This window comes from Salminus brasiliensis, chromosome 9, assembly GCF_030463535.1.
Source record: "Salminus brasiliensis chromosome 9, fSalBra1.hap2, whole genome shotgun sequence".
Taxonomy (NCBI): domain Eukaryota; kingdom Metazoa; phylum Chordata; class Actinopteri; order Characiformes; family Bryconidae; genus Salminus; species Salminus brasiliensis.
Window position 1 is genome coordinate 9640152 of NC_132886.1, and position 23346 is coordinate 9663497.

The 23346-nt window shown below is 41.4% G+C and overlaps 1 protein-coding gene across 1 annotated transcript; it reads left to right on the forward strand.

Moving 5' to 3' along the window:
* The first annotated feature begins 2416 nt into the window (after positions 1-2416).
* On the forward strand, positions 2417-13595 carry LOC140562346 (CD209 antigen-like protein A). Its single transcript, XM_072687894.1, has 6 exons — positions 2417-2557; positions 4674-4724; positions 7461-7523; positions 11047-11204; positions 13270-13372; positions 13558-13595. Exons 1-6 carry the CDS (start codon positions 2455-2457, stop codon positions 13593-13595), a joined length of 516 nt encoding a protein of 171 aa, XP_072543995.1. The 5' UTR covers positions 2417-2454.
* The last annotated feature ends 9751 nt before the right edge of the window (positions 13596-23346 follow it).

Genomic DNA, 23346 nt, shown 5'->3' on the forward strand with positions numbered 1-23346 from the left:
CCCAAGCTCCACCTCTTCCCAGTCCCAGGTTTGTTGTTTTGTTGCAGTTGTCAAGTTTGTATTGTTCGTAAGTTTTGTCCCTTAGTTTGCTGCTGCCTTGATTTGTCCCATCTTGTTTGTATTACCCTATCTTGTTATTCAGCCTTTGTTTATTAAAGTCTTGCATCGTCCATTCCCTGCAAGTGTTTTCTAGTTCTTTACTGCCGCGCCTGAACAGGCATGACAGAATGACAGGAACCCCCAAAACAGTGGAGATGGAGGCCCTGAACCAGGCTGTTCATGCCCAGGGTAGATTCCTGGGACAACAGCAACAAACACTAATGGGCATGTCTGAGACTGTTAGCCACCTGGTGCAGCAACAGGCTGGTCAACAGCAACAAGTCGCCCAACTAGTGGGTGGTGTTCAGGCTTCGTTAGAGCCCTCTAGTTATCCCAGCCAGGTCACCCCGTCCCTGAGTACGTATCTGGTCTGTAAACTGGAGGCATACTTCAGCGATCCAGAGTTCTGTGAAGGGTTCCTGCTTCAGTGCTATTTTTCTTTTTTTTAAATAACCAGGCTTCCGGCACTGATAAGGCCAAGATGGCTATCGTGGTTTCCCTTATCACGGTTAGAGCTTTGGGCCACTGCTACCTGGGAAGAGATGCAAGAAAGGAGCTTGTGGTGTTTTAGCACCCAAGGGAAGGGCTCTCAAAAGGCGATCTACTTCTCTGGGTGACTCAGGGTGATCGTTCAGTCGCTTGCTATGCCCTCAACTTCTGCACCCTGGCCACCGGTAGCAGGTAGAATCCGGCAGCTCTTACAACCCCGTTTCGTGATGGGTTAAACCCGCGGATACAGAGGGAGTTGGTGTGTTGTGGAGAGAGGCTCAACCTTAACCAACTGGTCTCTCTGGCCATCTCCTGACGTTATCACACATAATATTAACGATGTCTGTTACAAGCTTAAGCTCCCCCATCTTTCTCATTTACATTTACGGCATTTAGCTGACGCTCTTATCCAGAGCGACTTACAAGGTCACTCGTATTACAGAGTTGGGCCAATGTAGTGTTAGGAGTCTTGCCCAGGGACTCTTATTGATGTAGCGCAGCATATGGTCACCCAGAATGGGAATCGAACCCTGGTCTCCCACATGGTGTAATAGCTCACTGGCAGCTAGTGGTTTTATCTGCTGCGCCACACCAACCAAACCTCTTTTCCGGACTAACCCTTTTCCAGTGCCTGGTGTACCGTGGGGTCTCCATCCGGGGGTCTGGTTTGCGGGTTTTTGTCCGGCATTCTGGGGAGGGGTTACTGTCAGGACCTCGTTCTTACACTCTCCCCCGGAGCAATCCCAGGTCTCCGCCCACGAGCCCTGTCAGGAGCTGGGTTTCCAGAGAGCAGCTACTCATTTGCACTGCAGTTGCTTTCCTCTCGTTAACCTCATGCACAATGCTTGGGACTGTGGCTACAAAAGCTCTGTGCAGTCATGAACTCTCTGCTGTGAAATCACTGCATCTTTCTAGATGCAGAGTTTTCCATAGTCAGCTCAAGGAATATCCTTCAGTGCTGTTTTTTTGTATTGTTTGTTAGTTTTGTTCCTTAGTTTGCTGCTTGATTTATCCCATCTTGTCTGTATTATCCTATCTTGTGTTATCTTGTGACGATGCAAGACTTGTAAGTCTACCATTCCCTTTCCTAGTTTTTCACTTTTATGCCTGACCAGGCATGACAAAAACCCTAATTTGAGATGCAAAACTGAGCCAAACAGACGTCAAAGTAGACTTAAAGCTATCAACAGACAGGAGGGCTCCCCATAGCCAGAGGGCCATGTGAAGGCTGAGCTCGTTCTTCCTGTTGAGGACTTCCTGTTGAAGCGATTCTAATTATGATTTATTATTATTCATATACCTCGCTGAAGCGCAGACCCTAGTGCCATCTGGGTCCACAGAAAAGGGACACTGAGGGAGTTCAATCATGTTTAGTTTAGTAATCTGTCCCTTTCTTTAGACATAAGGGTATCGGAGTAGGCTGGTGTTGACATTTCATATTAAAGCGGTTTCAAGACACAGTGACCTGCAACTCCACATTCCCCCCTATTTAAACTCTGTGATATGTTTTCCCCCACAAGAGGCATGGATTTCCCTCCATTGACACGATGCGCTCTGTGTCTATTAGCATGGACTGAGAGGTGAAAGAAAAAAGCCCCTACTCCAAAACTGACACCTTCAAGCTTGACTAAAGGTTCAACAGATAAATTACCCCAAACATCAATAACTTTTTCACCACATCTATGTATCATGTAATGTAGCGGTTCAAGGTTAAATTGCTTTCACCAGAGGCTTTATTAAACATTCAAAGTTTTATTCTGCTTCTTAGACATGCTTCATTATCAGCTGTTCAAAATATTTTTTACATCACTTCTCAAACTCACACCAATTCTCAGAATTCACAACTTATAACTTACATTTGTTGCTATGATTAAACCTAAAGCTCATATCCAGAACTTTGGGGAAAAGCATGACTGCCTCCTGCCTGAGCACAATGATGATTTGAAGAATTACTCCTGGATCCTCTCCGGTAAGTTTCTCTTTAGATTGTTAATCACAAATATTGTAAAGACAATTGCAGTACAGTAAACTCAAATGACGAATCTTATTGAGAAAGGGAATCTGCTAATAATCTAAGATGAGATTATGTTCTGAAATTACAGAAACATTCCTGGGATACTTTAATGAGACTGCAGAGATCAGAGATTGAAAGTCGATCAATAGCAGCAAAAGTATGTCTTTACCATGGAGCTTCTAGGACTGATATTCAATATGTGGCATAATACACATAATACGTGGTAAATTCTGCATCACTTATAAAAATAAAAAAAACTCCTCATGACGTTTAAATCTCAGCAACATCAGTGAAATGCCTGAAAAATGTTGCAAAAACAATCTGCTAGCTGGTTGTGTATTCTTTAAAGAGTGTATGACCTCCACAATTATAATGTCTGCTTGCCATTAAATCACAAAGTTTAAGGTAGAGCACTTGGTTTAATTCACGTCACTTGACATCAGCTTGGACTCTGGTCACTCTCTTAATGGACTCATGTGTACATAACTCTTCTACATTCGCCTTTAGCTAGAGAAGCGTTTCCCAACTCTGGTCCTGGCACACTGCTCTGCACTTCCCCTGCTTCCAACACAACTGGTCCAACTAATAAATACCATCACCAGACCCTAGGCCTTCTATGGGTCACGGCATTGCCTCAGCCTGCTGGCTGAAAGAGGGGACATGAAAGCAGTGTGAGAGGAGGCAGAGACACAGCTAGTGGGTACATGCTAGGCTAATGGCTAACTCCAGCGTAGTGTGATCATAGTTGTGTTGATATGGCTGTTTAAAGAGGAAACACTCTACAATGTGCAGGGCAGTATGGCTCTAGGACCAGGTTTGGGAAACACTGAGATAAAGCAGCAGTAACGGCAGTCCAGGAGAGCTGGTGTCCAGGGAAGGAGCCAGACATTTTAAACATCCCGGGCTTAGTCCAACTGTCCATAACCTTATATCCCCTGACTTCCCCTGAGTCTTCTGTGTGATAAAGTACACCTCAAGAACACACACTTTATATGTTTATACACACACATACACTCACCAGCCACTAGATGTTATTAATTACACATGATCAGTTTTTCAGCTCCACTGATTATATAGGACACTTTATGCAACATGCAGAGAAACTGAAGGACTACAAAGTTCTCCTAGATGATAAGCAGAGCAGATGAGATGGACAAGGAGGTGTACCAGAGTTGTCTTACAAAAATACTTGACAAATGGTATATTTATACTAAAGCTCATTAATGGCAGGCATAACAATTCTGTTTTTAAATGATATATAAAGAAATGTATATATTTACACTAAAACTATATTTTCAATGTACTAGCAGGGTTTGAAGAGGTGCTACATCTTAGTGTAATGTCTATCCAAGTTAACAGGAACGTATAAACTAAATTATTTACATTTAGGCAACAAATGTTGTTTTAATATTACACAAAGTTAAATAAATGTTATTATCTTGTTTAGTTTGCTTAAGTTAGTTTCGACACAGTAACTACAGCTATCTTTTGTAAAGTTTATTAGGATGTGGAATATATTCACCTCCACCTCCCTCACTGCTGACTCACCTGACACATCGTTTTTTGTAGATGAGGGCTGTGGTCCATTTCTTTAAAAGAATGTTCTGAATAGTTAGCTACCTTAGCTAGCTTCCTAACTTGAACCGACTCTGCTTCAGCTACCTGTAGCTACATCCAACCTTCTCACTGAGGTGACAGACTCTATGCCTGACCTCTAGATGGCAATAACTTCCCAAACGGTTTGGGGCAGTTATTTTGCCAGCCCAGTCAGAGACAGTGAGGAGTGTTTAAAGATGAAAAAGATGAAACAATCAAGCAGTTCTTAAAGGTGAGGCTTAACGTGTAATGAGTGATGTGTAGATTCATACTCGCATGAAGTAGAAAAAAATAAAGTCTGACAGTCTGAGAAATTCATTTTCTAATGTTCTAAATGTATTAGCTGAGTATTCTGATAGAATTCGTAGAGCTGTGGGCCTAGGTGTGATAGGCTCTGCCAGGGGCCATTTTGGGCCCCATGAAAAGATGTGAGACTAATCTTCATTTGAAGTAATGTGTTGATTTGACTTTTCAGAGAATAAAGACAATATGAAGCTTCAAGAAGAAGTGAATAAACTAATCAAAGGTGAGACACAACTTTACTTTTACTACATTAAACATGTAACACAAAAACAACAGACTAACTGAAGGTGTAATGAAATGTGTAATTTATCAAAAGAAAAACTGCATCAGACAGAGAAAAGCTATAAAACAATCTTACCCTGAACTACTTACTCTCTGTCAGAAGTGAGTGAGAAGGGGGAAGTGAGCGTTTGCACAGGCAGCATTTTAAATGTGCATCCCTAAAATATGACTTCACTCTTAGCAACTCAAACATGCTTCCTACTTTAGAGTGTTTTGTTCAATTTTGGAAACAGCATCAAGCATCTTTAAATCCTTTACACTGCAAGACTTATTACACACTAAGGTGTATTACTCAGTAACTACAGAGACTTCTGTACAAACTGGTGGAGCTGGTCTTTGGTAATAGTTTGTAATAACACTTTTGGCCCACCAGCCAAGGGGTTAAACAACAAGAGAGAAACATGCAATGGCAGAAGTCGTATTGAAAATGCTGGAGAGATTTGTTTCACGTTACATTACTACTAGTGTTTATTTAATATCAATGGCAAAGTGCAGTTGGTAAATATAAGAGAAACTAAGAATTGCAGCTCTTTTAAATAATCCCCAACTAAGTGACTTTAGAATAACTTAAAATGATGTGTAGATGGAGTTGTACTGAACAATGATGAGATCACTTTCTACCAAAGGCTCTATCTGCTAAATATAGACATGTCTGGTTAATGTAGACATGACCACATTTTCCTGTTCTTGTTCATTGGTGCAGATTGAGAGTACAACATCTGTTTAACCCCTTAAATGGTGGATGGGTGCTGTGGAGCTCAGTGTAATATCTTTTCATGAGGCCCAAAATCCCTGACAGTGCCTCTGAGTCTAATCTTCATTTGAAGTAACATGTTGATTTGACTTTTCAGAGAAAATTGACAGTAATAAGAAACTTCAAGAATCTAACATTCAATGGTGTGTTAAGGTAGGGTTGTAGCCTGCTATTCTAACAAGCTTAATCAGCTCCACCTCATAGCTCTATCCAAGTAAGTGTTCAATTTATGTGTAACTTAATGCTTAAATTTATGCTTAATTGATTATTAAACAAGCCAGTGGGATTTTCAATGTATCAATGTCACAATAAATAGCTTGTTGTTCTGCTCTGCATATTTCAAATAATTAACGTTCAATATTTTGAATAACGTTCAAAAACAAAATGTAAGCAGGATAGTGGTGGAAAGGTGTTTGCAAGATTATGCAAATTGGAATCCCCACATTCCCTTAACAATAACCAAACCCCTAGCGTCTGTTTACCACTGGCATTAACATTCTGTATCCAGACAGTATATGGACATACTTTAACTGGATTCTGCTTATCCTTGTCATTAAAATGCATCCCCAGCGTGACCAGATGAGATCCAATTTTACTTTCCTGCTCAGCATGTACATCATTTGCATTTTACCTACTGTAAACACTGGTTTCTCATCTATTCTGTCCTGCTTTGGGAGAGTAAATAGTTTATAGTACTGGTGGTGGTCCTACAAAGTGGTGGAACCCATAGATGTATCTCTCATTCATGTAAGGGGTCTATCAAAAAATGCTTTATACCTTATTATATTTCAAACTCATCATGTTCAAAATAACACGGGACAGATGTCATCAGAACTGGAGATATTTGTTGACTGATTTGCATATTGTGATATGTAGTATTTCTGTAGTACTAAGCCACGTCATCCCAGCGCTGCAGAGACCTCTCTGACCACAGTCACAATGTTATTTGGACAGGTTGAGATACTATATAAAACTGAACATTTATTACTAGAAAACATGAGCTTCCTATTGGTAATACAAAAAAAATGTATTGGGAGTGTAATTACTGTTTAATATGTATTAATGTTTATGTATGCACCTGGGCAGAACAATAATGCATAAACATTTATCAACACAGGTTATATTTTACGGGTTATATTATGACATTATGAGTTCTTTAAAAAACAATTTATAACTAAAAATTAATACAGTTATTATGATTTATAAGTACAAATAATGTCTGGGCTTGTGGTACAGTCACCTGGGTTTCACTGACATACTAAAATCTTTTTTTCTCAGTATCAATTGTTTAAGACATAACACTTACATTATTCCATGGGAATAAACATGGGTATAAACATTTCAGACATATTTCTATAAATTTAATAAAAGTAAGTTTTCATTAACTAACAATATAATTCTATAATTACAAAATAACCTCAATGAATCGATTACTATTTGTTATGTTTATATAAACTATATAGATATTTAGTTTATTAAAAAAAATCTGCATTAGTTTGTCAGACAGTTTGTTATTAGTCTACTCTTTACTTGCATTGAGATGTGGATTTGATTTTTCAGTGAAAGATGACTGTATAAAGCAGCTTGAAACAGAAAAGAATAACTTTAACACTTAATGTTTAATATTGTTGGTATATGAGGTAAATGAGTGTGTCTCACCTTGAAGAACTTGGGTAATCATTTAGCTGAACATCTTCTGCAACAGAAACACAGAATCTTACACTCTGTGGTGTGTTAATCTAGGTTATTAGCCTGCTGTGCTAACACCGGCATAACCAGCTCCACTCTACTCTTCATAGCACTCTTTAGCATTCAGAAGTCGGTGTTGAATGTACCTTTAACTTTGAATGTGTTAAATATGTCAGTTAGTCACGTCGATTTCCAATTATAACAAGATGTTAATGTGACTTCCTAATTTTCCAGAGAAAGATGAAAGGATTAAGCAGCTCCAGACAAAGAATGATGAACTGTGCACTAATCTTAAAGGTGAGACGTAGTTCTGCTGAAGTATGTGAACCTTTGTACACTTGTATTTTTAAACCATAAACCACTTACATTTCTGCATAAATTTGACCCAATTATAAAAATGATGCAAACATTTTATATTTATTTATTAAGAATTAAAATGACCCAACAGAAAATGTCTTTGCCAGAAAAAGTATGCACATCTTTGCTTTCAGTAACTGGTGTAACTAGGGTTGCCAAAGTTGCAAATGGAAATAATAAAACATGGCGGTGGAAGGATGGAGGTCTTTCATCTGAAAGATTGAAACTATTTAATGCAGATGCTTAGACACATTGACTGCAGAAAGTTGGCGACCTCTGTGCACAATCACTACAGAACTCCAAACTTCATCTTGCCTTCATATTAACTCAAGAACAGTGCGTAGAGAGCCTTCATGGCTGAGCAGTTGTATCCAAGCCTTACATCACCAAGCGCAATGCAAAGTGTCGGATGCAGTGGTGTAAAGCATGCTGCCACTGGACTCTAGAGCGGTGAAGATGTATTCTCTGAAATGACGAATCACGCTTCTCCATCTGGCAAGCCAGTTGATGAATCAGGTTTTAGTGGTTGCCGGGAGAAGGGTTCTTGTCTGACTGCATTGTGCCAAGTGTAAAGTTTGGTGGTGGGGGGATTTTACAGTGGGTTGTTTTTCAGGAGCTCGGCCACTTAATGCTTCACCTTACCAAGAGATTTTGGTCAATTTCATACTTCCAGCTTTGTGGGAACAGTTTGGGGACGGCCTCTTCCTGTTCCAACATGACTGCACGCCAGTTCAAAAAGCAAGGTCCATAAAGACATGGATCAGCAAGTTTGATGTAGAAGAACTTGCCTGGCCTGCATAGAGTCCTGAACCTCAATCTGATAGAGACCCTTTGGTGAATTAAGAGCAGAGACTGCGAGCCAGGCCTTCTCGTCCAACATCAGTGTCTTTCCCCACAAATGTGCTTCTGGAAGAATGGTAAAATTCCCATGAACCCACTCTTAAACCTTGTGGAAAGCCTTCCAGGAAGAGTTAAAGCTGAATTCGACACTTCTTCCCCAGCCCAGGTGCTCGATCAGTCTCTCGTCACTTCCAGACTTGACTACTGCAACTCTTTTCTTGCTGGTCTCCCTCTGCACACTATCAGGCCCCTGCAACTCATCCAGAATGCAGCGGCAAGGGTTGACTTCAAAGTTCCTAAATTCAGCCATGTCACTCTACTGCTGCGTTCTCTTCACTGGCTTCCTGTAGCTGCCCGCATCAGATTCAAACCCTGGCGCTGGCCTACAAAGCCAAGTCCAGGCTTTTGTCTGTTCTGGCACCAAAGTGGTAGAACAAACTTCCCCTGAGTGTCCGACCAGCAGAGTTGCTCTCAGACCCACCTCTTCCGAGAATACTTGGGTGTATGGTAGAGTACTATAACCACAGACCCAGATGTTCAGGGTTTTTACCATATCTGTTTTACCACCTGTGAATGCAACTTCCAGCCTTCATAAAGCAGATTACCCTTGGAGTGGAAATCAGCCCTCACATTCATGTAGTCTGGCACATGAGTCATGAGGGCTTTGCATGTGCTGCTTTAAAGAAGAGGTTTGCTTGCCAGCTTGTGAAGTAAAAGGAAGCGCGTGCCTCACTGACTGTTTATTTATGCTATCTTTGTAGTGCTGTCTGAATGCATGAGGGTGACGGGAGAGAGGGGGTTAAGTGTCTCAGGCTGCTAGAAGCTCAAAAAAACGTTTGTGGTCAGAGCATAGGTGTTGTGGCCAGATGCTGTTCACTGTGCTGCAGTTGAAAATCGTGCCACCAACCAGAGAGAGAAGCATTCTACCTTTCTTGAAAGCACCACCAGAGTAGTACCAGTTTCAACAACTAATGAATTTCTCCACCATTGCTAAGCACTCTTCTGATACTCTGACACAGTTGCTCCAGTGGTGGTGCAAGCATATGTATAACCCAGCACTGAATATCTCTCATTCTTAACAGTTGGATCTTAACTTGGAGAGGTGGGATACCAGGATTTTTTTTCTCTGTCTGGATGTGAGATGGGGAGCCAAGAAAACAATTGTTTATAATAGGTTTACATTTTCAAGCCTGCAGCCCCTAGTGGGGCTAGTGCAGACTCCATGCACTTGATAAAGACACGCTGAGTTTGCAAGGGGCCGTGAGGAACTAGTGAGCCACTCCTCAGACATTTTCTTTAATTTGGGTAAATATCTATAAATGGCACAGACTTTGTGACATTAACCTTCTGAATCCGAGCACACACAAATCCAGAATGGAATGTAAGCCCCCATGTTTCTTGGGAACGAAGAAGTACTGGGAGTAGAAAACCATAAAGGCTCTCATTTGTTGGTACCACTCAGATTTCCCGCTTGTATAAAAGAGAAAATGTCTGTCTGTAGCACAAGCACAGGCCCCCTCCTACAGCCTGCGTGGTCAAGACTTTCCTAAATCCAGACAGCTGTTCGTTGAAACCATCAAAAATACCCAGGAGTTTGTTTGCTCTACATGTTTGAGCAGACTCCTTGGAGGAATGCTGGAGCTTCAGCACTAGGTGTGTTTGGCTAGAAGCTAGCCTCTGAAGAAGGCACAGAGAAAAGACTTTACCCTCCTGATTGTGAGTTTTGCACTTCTGGCTCGTGGTCATTATAGCAGAACTGAACAGCTTTTACGGACCAACAGGAGCAGCAAGAAGTGTGAATCATTAAGACAGAGAATATGAGATATTCCCTTAGCCTGGCATATCAGCTCCACCAGTAGCTACAAAGGATTCCACCAGCAGTAGCTGGGAGAGACCCAGCACATCCATGCGATCAATGTCCAGTTTTGAAAAAACGGGGACCAGAATGTAAGAAGAAAGAAGAAAGGTTAGTGTTTCTGCTTTCAGTGCATGTGAGGAGCAAGAGGAGAGACTGCTTGGCATTGTTTGAATGAACAGGGAGTCTTTTGCCATCTAAAAAACCCAGAGTCTCATGTTGGGTCCTGTTGGTGATGGGCCAAATGACATGGAACCTTTTAGACACCCATCTAAAGGTCTCAGTGAGGTTGAAGATGTCTGGTGAGGCAGAGGTTAGAATCAGAGCCTCACTCTCACAGAAATACAGTTATCTTAACCTTCCTGAAAAAGACGACATAATGAAACAGCTTGAAGAAAAGAGACGCAAACACATGATCCTAAATGTGTCTCACGTTTTAACTTGTATAAAAGTTCAACCTTTAACAGAAAAAAATATATATAAAAAAAATTAAAAATAAACCAGCATTTGCACGACATCAAGAATGTCACATACTTGCAAAAATATGACTTTTTTTAAGTACAAAAAAATACATTATTTACTGCCAGGGAAGGAAATTACCATAATTATTTCATCAGGGGAACTTTTAAAGATTGATCTGTTATAATTTCTATGATGTTTTACAGTAGTTCTCTAAAGATCACATGCCCTGTAGTATGTGATTGTATTTACCTGATTTTACCTGAACATCATAACCACTAAGAAGTGTCTTCCATTACACAATTGCAGCTCGGAATTTGGATGAAGTCTGTTGTGCTAAAAGCTGGACGTACTTCAGAGGGAAGTGCTACTACGTTTCTACTGATTGGAAGACCTGGACTGCTAGTAGACATGCTTGTCGGGCTAAAGGAGGAGACCTATTGATTATCGAAAGTGAAGAAGAGAAGGTATGATGATCATACATAATGCCAGTGACTCCATAACACTGACTAATTAAAATACCACCAGAGAAAGCAGTGATGTGAAATCCTTGTTGTTTTAATCAGTTAAGTGTTTTATGGTTCTAAGAGTTAACAAACTGGCTCCCCAAGCCTTTGATGAGTAATTAAATGTGACTCATTTGTAGGTTAACCCTTGCCTGTGTGTGTGTGTGTGTGGTAAAGAGTGTACACAACCCTGCTCTAGAGAACTGCTGTGTTGCACAGTCAGCGTGTTCATTAACTGATTAGTTGAGAAATGCTCATTTATGAGAGTACAGTGTAAGTTAATGTAGTTACAACTGTCATTGAACCATGAAAGATAGCACATTTACAGCTACTACTACTACTACTACTACTAATAAATCTACTAAACAACTACCACTGCTACTACTGAAACTACTACTGTTGCTACTGCTATCGCTTCTACTACTACACAACTTTTATATGCTATTACTATTACTGTTGCTACTAATGCTACTCCAAAACTAGTAATATTGCCAGTTCTTTAATACCACTGCTTCTTTTGATACTGCTACCACTTTTACTATTAATGTACAATGTCTACAACTACTAATGTACTATTACTGCTAACAGTACAACTACTAAACTACTGCTACTAAAACTACCACAAAACTACTTATATTATTGCTCCTTCTATACTACTGCTACCACTTTTACTACTGCTCCACCACTTCTACTACTACTACTACTACTACTACTACTACTACGTTTACTGCTGCTAGCAATACTAACATGCTAACTGGTTACTTCTATACTAATATCGCTGCTATTGCTACTACTATCACTTCTACTGCTACAATACAACAGTTAAAATCAGTCTCACTTTTCACAGTTCTGTTGTTCAGTAACCCAGTCTCTTTGTATACACTCACACAAGAGATGCCAGTTTATAAAGAATGAAACATTTATTGAATAAAAAGGTAGTAATGAAAGAGATCATTTCAGATTCACAGCATCAAAGACAGATATAACTTTAACACTCGTCCCACAGAATATTATTCTTGAGATTGTGGATAGGATATTATTAAGGCGAGACCGCTACTGCTGTTTGTTAGAACAAAACTGGTCCAACTGATAGCTGTTAAATGAATGATGTCAGTGTATCAGTTCTCTCTCACACACTGAAGTCTGAGTTGCTTGTAGTCAGTAGGTTAATTTGAATAGGGTGTTCAGCCATTTCTGAAGATCTCATTGTGGAATGAGGTCCACTCTCAGACTGTACATTAGCTGCTCTTCTCCTATTTTGACTGACCTCCTTCAAGCTTGTAAGGGAGTAGTGTAGGAGCTCAGCAGTGTAGTGTAATTTCTCCATAAAGGATTTCTGTGTGTGTGTGTGTGTGTGTGTGTGTGTGTGTGTGTATTTGTGGTTGTACCTCATGTTGTATTGTAAAGTTTTTATGTCCTACTTCTGTCAGGTCACTTCTACTCTGACAGGTCAGATCTACCTCTTCACATATAACCAGCTCCACTGAGATACTATATATGAAAATATAACCCTGATTATTTTATAAAACATGCTCTTTTTCTGAGAGTAAAGAACTGAAGACGTCAGATGTTTATCTGTAAATGTGTATCCAAGTTGTTTCACACCAAAAATGCTTCATGTACAAGAAGTATATCAGTTCAGCAAAATCTCACTGATCTCATGATTCACCATTAATTATAATCCTCAAAGTGTGCACTGAAAGAGGTAGGGATGGGGATTAACACTGTTTATTTCAGTACCATTTTATATAGATGTGCACTGTTCAGTATCTAGTGAACTGCTCTGCTCTAAGTGCTGTAAGAACAGGTAAACTACAAACACACCAGTGACTCAGTGCTTTCCATAGAAGAGGTGTTTGTGAGTTAAACCAGACATCTGGCCCAAACCCAAAAACACAAACAACCTGAAGCGTTTTATGAATGTGATCCAGGGTCCTCTGTTACTTAGCATAATTATCATAATTTCAGCTGATTCTGTTAATTTCTATACTGGCGTAAATATAGGAGTAGCATATTTCTGTTACAGGACTTCATAAAAACGTTGGGTACTTACAACGAGTACTACTGGATTGGTCTGACTAAAGCTGTGAAGGAAGGAGACTGGCGCTGGTTAGACGGAACAAAACTCAGTAAGACACAAATGTAGGTTTCAGACACCACTGAAAACACACCACTGATCTGCTCTTAGAGCTTAGTCTAACATTTTAACATTAATATAAAGTTCTAGAAATCTCACTCCAGTGTTTTAATGTGTTTCTGAGAACGGATCCCTGTGTGAAGAGTAATCTATTATTTCTGTTCTCTTGTTCTTCAGACACCAGTATGATGACTGGAGTGGGAACTGTGGTCTGATGCAATTAACCACTGACACTTATTATTTATTCGATGCATTATGTGATGGATATTATAGAAATTTCAAACATGTCTGTGAAGCAAAAGCTCCAATTTAAGGGGACAAAATTGAATGACTAATATGACAGCAAGGTAGAGGGTCAAGGGTTTTCCTTTCATTATTTATATTTGTTAAAATGATCAGAGTAGCCCTTAACATGTTGATGCTCTCATGCAAAAACCTTGTGTCTCCATTTTTGTTTTTTCACTTTTTCACTAACAATGTGAATCTGGTTGTTCTTTACATTGTGTTAAAATTTCATCATGACTGGACCAATAGAAAAGCTTCAAAATGACTTGGAATAAAAGCTTTTTACACTGATGTCTATTTAAAAGCTAAGGGTTTTTTGACAGCATCTATTTATATAAACATCCCTGTATTGTAGCAATTTACATGATCATCCAGCAGAGACAGCTTTTAAAAAGATCAAGTTATTTGAAGGTCTTACTCTCAATCATTTCATTTCATTTTAATGTGTAAGAGGTTGTCATGCTTTGATATTGATGGCTTTATATTGTCGTAAACCAAACAGCAAGTCATGTTCAGTCATCCTCTATAAGTGTGAAAATGCTTGTTTGGTTGTTTGTCTGACATTTGTGGACTTAAAATAGCTGAAAGACTGAAATTATCTTTATTGTACTAATAAAATGTTCAGAAATAAAGGGAGCATTGTGTACAGCCTGGCTTTTTCCTCTCTGTTTTGCATTCTCAGTATCCTTCCTAGTTTCCATGACATTATTTTATGGATTTTGTGGTTTAAGTCTATTGATTCTCTGTAAAGGCAGGAGTGTGTTAGGTAGAGTTGCTTTGAGGAGTCATTAGTACATCTTGAAAAGTGATTGGAAGTTCTGGTTTTGTGGAACGAGGTCCATCTCATCTGCTCTTCTCTGACCTTGGCTCACCTACAGGGTAAGTGCTATGACTCCATGCTCCCTAGCACTCTCACTAAATCAACAATCTCACTATCTAGGGTCCTGCCTGAGTAGTTAGAGCATATGGCTGAACCTCACTGTTCCTCTGTGAAGCAATTACCATGAGAGTATAGCTTAAGCTAGTGCATGGTGGTTACCAAGGCTAGTGGAAGAAACCCACATGAGGACACCTGAAGAGAATGGCCTGGCCTGAGGGCGGTATAAAGAAAATTCAGATTCAGAAAAGTGGGACAAATAACACGAGCACTCACCTCTGCTCCGGTCTGCATAAATAAAAAGCAAGGATAGACGGGTGGTGAGGAGTGACGCCCTTCACTGCTGCCAAAGGTGGAGGCAGGCTGCATAGACAGTGTCAGGACAGGCAGAGGTCAGGAACCAGCCAGGCAACTTCCAGGATTGGTAAAGAAGCAGTGACTTCACCAAGAGCACTTCAAACTGAGGTGCTTTAAGTGAGTTCTAATCAGTTCAAGCATGAACAGCACCTGTGTGCTGGAGATGAGCCCCAGGTGAAGGGCTTAGGCCTTGCACATTTGCCTGTGCCTGAGCTTCCAACTGAGGCCAGCAGAGGGAGACATTACAACCAGCACCTCCATGTGGTCCAGTTTCTCAAAGTTCTCAGCGCTGTTATCTGTTGAAGTCTGCGGCTTGCACACCACACTGTAGATTGTGGCTGTGTACTACAAACCCTGCTAATACCTCCCTGTACTAAAATTTCCTGCGTACTATAAACCCTCTAATCCCGCCCTGTACTAAAATACCATGTGTACTATAAACCCTCTAATCCCTCTCTGTACTAAAATACCATGTTTACTATAAACCCTCTAATCCCTCCCTGTACTAAAATACCATGTGTACTATAGACCCTCTAATCCCTCTCTATACTAAAATACATTGTGTACTATAAACCCTCTAATCCCTCTCTGTACTAAAATACCATGTGGACTATAAACCCTCTAATCCCTCTCTGTACTAAAATACCATGTGTACTATAAACCCTCTAATCCCTCTCTGTACTAAAATACCATGTGTACTATAAACCCTCTAATCCCTCTCTGTACTAAAATACCATGTGTACTATAAACCCTATAATCCCTCTCTGTACTAAAATACATTGTGTACTATAAACCCTCTAATCCCTCCCTGTACTAAAATAACATGTGTACTATAAACCCTCTAATCCCTCCCTGTACTAAAATACCATGTGTACTATAAACCCTCTAATCCCTCTCTGTACTAAAATACATTGTGTACTATAAACCCTATAATCCCTCCCTGTACTAAAATACCATGTGTACTATAAACCCTCTAATCCCTCCCTGTACTAAAATACCATGTGTACTATAAACCCTCTAATCCCTCTCTGTACTACAATACCATGTGTACTATAAACCCTCTAATCCCTCTCTGTACTAAAATACCATGTGTACTATAAACCCTCTAATCCCTCCCTGTACTAAAATACCATGTGTACTATAAACCCTCTAATCCCTCCCTGTACTACAATACCATGTGTACTATAAACCCTCTAATCCCTCTCTGTACTAAAATACCATGTGTACTATAAACCCTCTAATCCCTCCCTGTACTAAAATACCATGTGTACTATAAACCCTCTAATCCCTCCCTGTACTAAAATACCATGTGTACTATAGACCCTCTAATCCCTCCCTGTACTAAAATAAATATTGTGATGTGAGTGAACAGAGAGCCAATACAGGGAGTAAACACCAACACACTGGGCCATTGATGATCTGGTCGAACAGTTATAACTGCATGAGAAGGGGGTTACTTTACTTCCAACTCAAATGTTAGCAATAAGGGATTTGTTGAGGGATAATCGGTTGGTGTTTACACATTTGCACATGCACATGTTTGTATTTGTGTCTTTTTGTATTTATTGTACTTATGGTCTTTGTACATATTGTCTATGCAGCCGGTCTCATGTTTTGTCTATTGACCTTGTACTATTGTATTTCCTACCTCTTCTGCACTGGAGACTTAGCCTAACAGTGCCTGGTTGTACTGTACAAGCCTGTATTAGTATAATGACAAAGTTGAATTTAGTAAAAATGAGCTCTCCCAAAATCCACCTCATTCAATTCTTTATGAGATTGATACAAACCAAACTCATTCATTTAGCACCTTAGTCATCCTTAGTTCTTTACAAATATCCCTTGCTACAGGAATATGCCCAGGTGTGGCCAACTGCAAATATAGGATGAGCAAGTCTGGTGCCAGTGTGACCATCAGACCCATTTAGCCTGCAGTGGTTCAGACAGCTCAGCAGACAGTGTATGATTCCACTATGCTGCACAATTATCTTACTGGGGGGCATTTGGGGGTTCAGAAGTTTGGTTTTGTCCAGTCCCATGTGACCCTCTTTTTCCAACAGTTAGAACCTATGCAACAAGAGCCTTTAGATATCCTGGGTCCTTTACAGTCAACTCCACAGAATATAGATATACTATAGGGGCAAGATAGAGGCATTTTCTTTATTCAACCAAGAAGCCAAAACTGTTTCAGAGGTGTTAGCAGAAGAGTGTGATTGTAGGTATGTGCAGCTCACAGTGTAGATAATGATCAGGGGAGAAACTTTTAATCCCATCTGTTCGAAGACTTGTGCAGACTATTAAACTCCCACTAGTAATGAATCTCCCTACCATCTTCAAACTGATGGGTTGGTTGAAGAACTGTACTCTGTCTATGTTGTCTTTGTTTGTGAAGGCTAATCAGCAGAACTGGGATACAGGGCTTGTGATGGGATGATGTCAGTTCATGATGATCAGCTGTGGAACTGGAAAACAGGAAGTGACGGATGATTTGAAATAAAGAGGATTCAGTATGGCGGAAAAGACTGGAGCTGGGGACGGAGCTGTGTTGTGAACTCTGGAGTGAGACAGGGTGAACACAATCTGAGACTTTTGTGGGCAGATAAGAAAACTCATTTTTTCAGAATAAGGTTGATGTTAGGCTCTGTGAGCTCCAGGAGAGAAATTTTCCCCTTTTGTCATTAATAAAGCTTCTTCATTGGCATTTACTTACAGGCGTCCTGGGTGGTGTTGTACTTGAAGGATTGTTTTGTGCATTCATTAGTGTGAAACAACTTCACACTTTTAAATGTGTGATGTGACTCGACTTCACATGTTTTGCAGGTTAATAATCTGAGAAACTAACATTATAATATAAATATATATAGACTCAAATATGGGAAGTTTTGTAAGACATTTGCTTATTGTTGCTACATTTTTGCTTATTATTGCTACATTTGCTTATAATTACAAAATTATTATTATTATAATTATCATTATTATTATTATTTCAGATATTTTGGATTATTAGACATTTTTGCTATCAGGTGAGACTTATAGGGTAGTAGTTGTCACTGCATTTTAGTTACAATTGTGCTGTAATGTCTGTTCATTAAGTGCAATGGTTAGCCTAAAGGAGTGTGCAGTAAAGGCCACAATCATCATCGTCTACATGAGGAAGTAGCACTGTAGTCTCACAGCCATCTTACTGAGGCACAACTGCAGCAGTTTTCTCTCTCCTCTTAATATAAAACATTCGGCCCACTCCAAATCAGCTCCATGGCAGACAGAGAACAAGTCAACAGCAAAGGTAAGTTTACTGTAACCTGCAGTGTTTTACAGCCAGACTAACATAGACTCCATAGCATTTTGGAGTGCTGTTCTTGTACAAAGAGTCTACAAGCTCTTGACAGGGTGATGTCATTTGGGTATGAAGGCATTATAACGGTGCTTTTCGTCTTCTAAATCTGTACTTGTTAACCTTATATATGTATCTCTCAGACCAGTTATACTCAACCCTTTTTCTAAAAGAAACTGTGGTGTTGGTATGTGGGGTGTGTTGGGAGGGGGGGTGTATTAGATTGTGAGTTTGGATCATGCCATCGAAATATGATAATGTTGGAGGAGACTGTAAGAGGGGGGATAACTGGAGTTCAGTTGGCTTCTGCTTGTGCTAGTAGGTCAGATCTCCTCTCTGATAAGTAGCTAAAGTTAAATGGAGGTGACAGGCTGATGGTGGGGCACAAAACCTCATCATGGACATGGCAGGGCAAGACAGAATTTCATATATGGTTTGATTATGAGGAGGAGGGGCTTAAGGCATGTTCCTCCTCCCAAACATCATTTTTTAGAACTTGTTCAACAGAATATAAAATGTTTTTTTGATGCTTACATGGTAACATGACATTTCCTACCTACTAAGTGTAAAAATGCATGATGCATAGACCAATACAAAAAGTTCCAACATGACTTGGAATAAAATCTTTTTAAATTGACTTCCATTGAAAGCTAAAAAATGGAGTATCATTTCAAATATCATTTTAGAGATACATTGGTTTTTGCATGGCAGCAAAGGTGGATTGGTGGAAAATAATGGAAAGTTATGAAGTTTTTAGCATAAATGTATTTTTATTTATTTAAAATTTTGTTACTTATTTGTTACATATTTAAATCACCTATTCAATATTCTGAAAAGGGCTACCAATAGAAATCACATTCCCCAGTCCTGTATTCTAAGTACAGTCATATTTTGTCTACATTTCATATTTTCAAAGTCAACACATCTCTGTTAGTCTAATCAGCGGGGTTTCAACTTTAAATAAAGAACAGATTCAAATGATCTGTTCAATATATATATTGAGTGTCAAAGTCACTTCTTGTGTTTGTGTTTAGGTCAGACGTCCCGGCAGCTCATGTATTTCCAGGTGCGAGGTGAAAAGTGGCTGTTAAAACTCAAGCTGCTCATCCCAGTCCCAGGTTTGTATTGTTCCTAAGTTTTGTCTCTTAGTTTGCTGCTGCCTTGATTTATCCCATCTTGTGTTATCCAGCCTTTATTTATTAAAGTCTTGCATCATCCATTCCCTGCAAGTGTTTCCTAGTTTTTCACTGCCACGCCTGACCAGGCATGACGACATTCAAACGTTGGTGGGCATGTCTGAGACTGTTAGCCACCTGGTCCAGCTACATGGGAAGAGATGTAAAAAAGGAGCTTGCATCAAGGGGATGTTTCAGCACCCAAGGGAAGGGCTCTCAAAAGGCGATCTACTTCTGCGGTTGACTCAGGGTGATTGTTCAGTCGCTTGCTATGCCCTCGACTTCCGCACTCAGTAGCAGGTGGAATCAGGCAGCTCTTTCAACCATGTTTCGCGATGGGTTAAACCCACGGATGCAGAGGGAGTTGGCGTGTCGTGATGAGCTCAACCTTAACCAACTGGCCTCTCTAGCCATCCGACTCGAACACCTCCTGAGTCAAACCACTTCATCCAGGTCTCAGACCTTGGCCAAGACCCAGTTTCACCTCCCACCATTCACAAAGACCACCCCCCGTTGACAGCCCCCTCTGCTTCGGAATCACGCCAGAAGAACATCATCGGAGGGCACAGGAGGGGCGCCGTTTCTACTGTGGAGTGCTCAGTCCATACACAGAGAGCCCACACACAACCCCCTGGAACACAGTAAGTGTTTCCACTGGGGGTTGGTGAGGAATGGGCGATGGAGTCCCCTGTGGCCTTATGTTTCTTTTTCCATCAAGAAGAAGGGGGGGGGGGGAGGGTCTTAGTCCATGTATTGACTACCCTACTTAATTTAGTGTGCATCAGAGAGGGGGATGAGTGGAAGACAGCCTTTCTCACCACCAGGGAGCATTATCAGTACCAGGCCATGCCCTATGGCCTGACCAACGCCCCCACCATCTTCCAGTCACTCACCAATGACGTCCTGTGCACTTTGTGGTGGCCTTTTTGGATGACATTTTGGTGTACTCTCCTGATCTGCCCACTCACATACAGCATGCCCGCCGGGTCCTGACCAAACTCAGGGCTAACCATATGTATGTGAACCTGCGCTTTCCAGCTGTGCAGGGTCAGCTTCCTAGGGTAAATCATTAGCGAACAAGGTGTGCTTATGGACCAAGCCAAGGTCCAGGCTGTTCTTGATTGGCCCACTCCTTCCATGGTTAAAGAAATCCACCTTTTTCTGGGCTTTGCCAACTTTTACCGCTGCTGCAAACGAGATGTCAGTACGCTAGCCATCTAGTACTCTACACGTCCTTCCTAAAAGGGGCCCCAAAGAGGGTGTCTTGGACTCCACAGATGGAGGAGTCCTTCTTGGCACTTAAACGCATCTTCACCTCTGCCCCCATTGTTGAAGCACCCTGACCCCGTGAGATGTTCACGGTGGAGGTGGATGCCTCTGACGCTGGGGTGGGAGCTGTCCTCTCCCAAAGACACAGGGATAATGACAAACTAAAAACGACAATGACAAAAAACGACGGCGACCAAGCACAACTACGCGGTAGGAGAACTCCTAGCGGTCAAGATGGTCATAAGTGAGTGGCGTCACTGGTTAGAAGGGGTAACATTCCCCTTTTTGGTAATCATGGACCACAAGAACTTAGAGTAACTACATCAGACCAAGATACTCAACCCTTGCCAGGCCAGGTGGTTTCATTTCACCATCACCTACAGGCCAGGTTCCAGAAACACTAAGGGACATAGACAACAACATTGCCCAGGCCCTCACCAGTACAGCGGTACCTGCCTCATGTCCAACGGATCGGACCTATGATCGGACGTTCCAGATCCTCTCCCGAAATACTGGTGGGAGCGCATGTGCATGGATGTGCACTCCATGGTGGCTTACTGCTTTAAGTACCCCAGTGACTGGTCCAAGTATCTCGCCTGGGCCGAGATGGCCCAAAATTCCCTAAGATGAGCCACCACTGGCCTCATGCCCTACCAGGTAATCTTGGGCTACCAACCAGCCCTGGCCCCTTGGACCGCCACAGAGACCCCGGTACTGGCAGTCGACGCCTGGATGCGCCTCAGCCTGGTTCTCCACACACCAGCACATCCAAACCTTCCTGCGTGATACAAGGAAAAGGCAGGCCGAGGGGGAAGACCCCAGCCTACGAGCCTGGGGACCGTGTATGGCTTTCCACATGGGACATGAAGGCTGGGGATCCTCTTCACAAGCTCCATGCTAAGAACACAGGCCCATACGTTTCATCACATCACACATAAGATTAACAATGTTTGTTACAAGCTTAAGCTCCCCCCTTATTCACATGTGCACAACTCGTTCTATGTTTCTCTGTTCAAGCCTTTGAAGGTCCCCTGGACGAGGCGTTGCCTCCAGGCGCGCCTCCTGCTCCCTTGGACGTCATGGGGTCCCCAGCATACACCGTCAGGGAGGTGCTGTTTTCCAGAAGACTAGGGGGTAGAATGCCATGATTGGGAGGGGTATGGCCCTGAGGAACGCTCCTGCATCCCGGCCAGCCATGTCCTAAATCCAGCCCTGGTCCAGGAGTTTCATGCCCGTTTCCCTGACAAGCTGGATCCCAGGCCCCGTGGGCATCCCAGTAAGGCCTGTCCCCGCGCCGAGCTGCCTCGCCAGCACTCAGGCCGGCCCCTTTTCCAGCGCCTGGTGTCCCCTGGGGGTCCCGTCCAGGGGTCCGGTCCAGAGATTCCAGAGAGCAGCTATGCATGCACACTGCAGCCACTTTCCTCTCCTTAACCTCATACACAAGGAATATCCTTCAGTGCTGTTTTTTTTTTTTTTTGCAGCCCAGTTTGTATTGTTTGTTAGTATTGTCCCGTAGTTTGCTTAAAGTCTTGCATCGTCCATTCCCTGCAGGGGTTTCCTAGTTTTTCACTGCCACGCCTGACCAGGCATGACAATAGCCCTAATTTGAGATGCAAAACTGAGCCAAACAGACGTCAAAGTAGACTATGAACAGACAGGAGGGCCATGTGAAGGCTAAGCTCATACTTCCTGTTGAGGACTTCCTGTTGAAGCAATTCTAATTATTATTTATTATTATTCATATACCTCGCTGAAGCGTAGATCCTAGTGCCATCTGGGTCCACAGAAAAGGGACACTGAGGGAGTTCAATCATGTTTAATTTAGTAATCTGTCCCTTTATTTAGACATAAGGGTATCGGAGTAGGCTGGTGTTGACATTTCATATTAAAGCGGTTTCAAGACACAGTGACCTGCAACTCCACATTCCCCCCTATTTAAACTCTGTGATATGTTTTCCCCCACAAGAGGCATGGATTTCCATTGACACGATGCACTCTGTGTCTATTACCATGGACTGAGAGGTGAAAGAAAAAAGCCCCTGCTCCAAAACTGACACCTCCAAGCTTGACTAAAGTTTCAACAGATAAATTACCCCAAACATCAATAACTTTTTCACCACATCTATGTATCATGTAATGTAGCGGTTCAAGGTTAAATTGCTTTCACCAGAGGCTTTATTAAACATTCAAAGTTTTATTCTGCTTCTTAGACATGCTTCATTATCAGCTGTTCAAAATATTTTTTACATCACTTCTCAAACTCACACCAATTCTCAGAATTCACAACTTATAACTTACATTTGTTGCTATGATTAAACCTACAGCTTATATCCAGAACTTTGGAAAAGCATGACTGCCTCCTGCCTGAGCACAATGATGATTTGAAGAATTACTCCTGGATCCTCTCCGGTAAGTTTCTCTTTAGATTGTTAATCACAAATATTGTAAAGACAATTGCAGTACAGTAAACTCAAATGATGAATCTTATTGAGAAAGGGAATCTGCTAATAATCTTAGATGAGATTATGTTCTGAAATTACAGAAACATTCCTGGGACTTTTTGAATTGTTTAAAGGTTGATATTAAAAGCTTGCCCTAGGCTGGGTCACAGCATTGCCTCAGCCTGCTGGTTTAAAAAGGGGACATGAAAGCAGTGTGAGAGGAGGCAA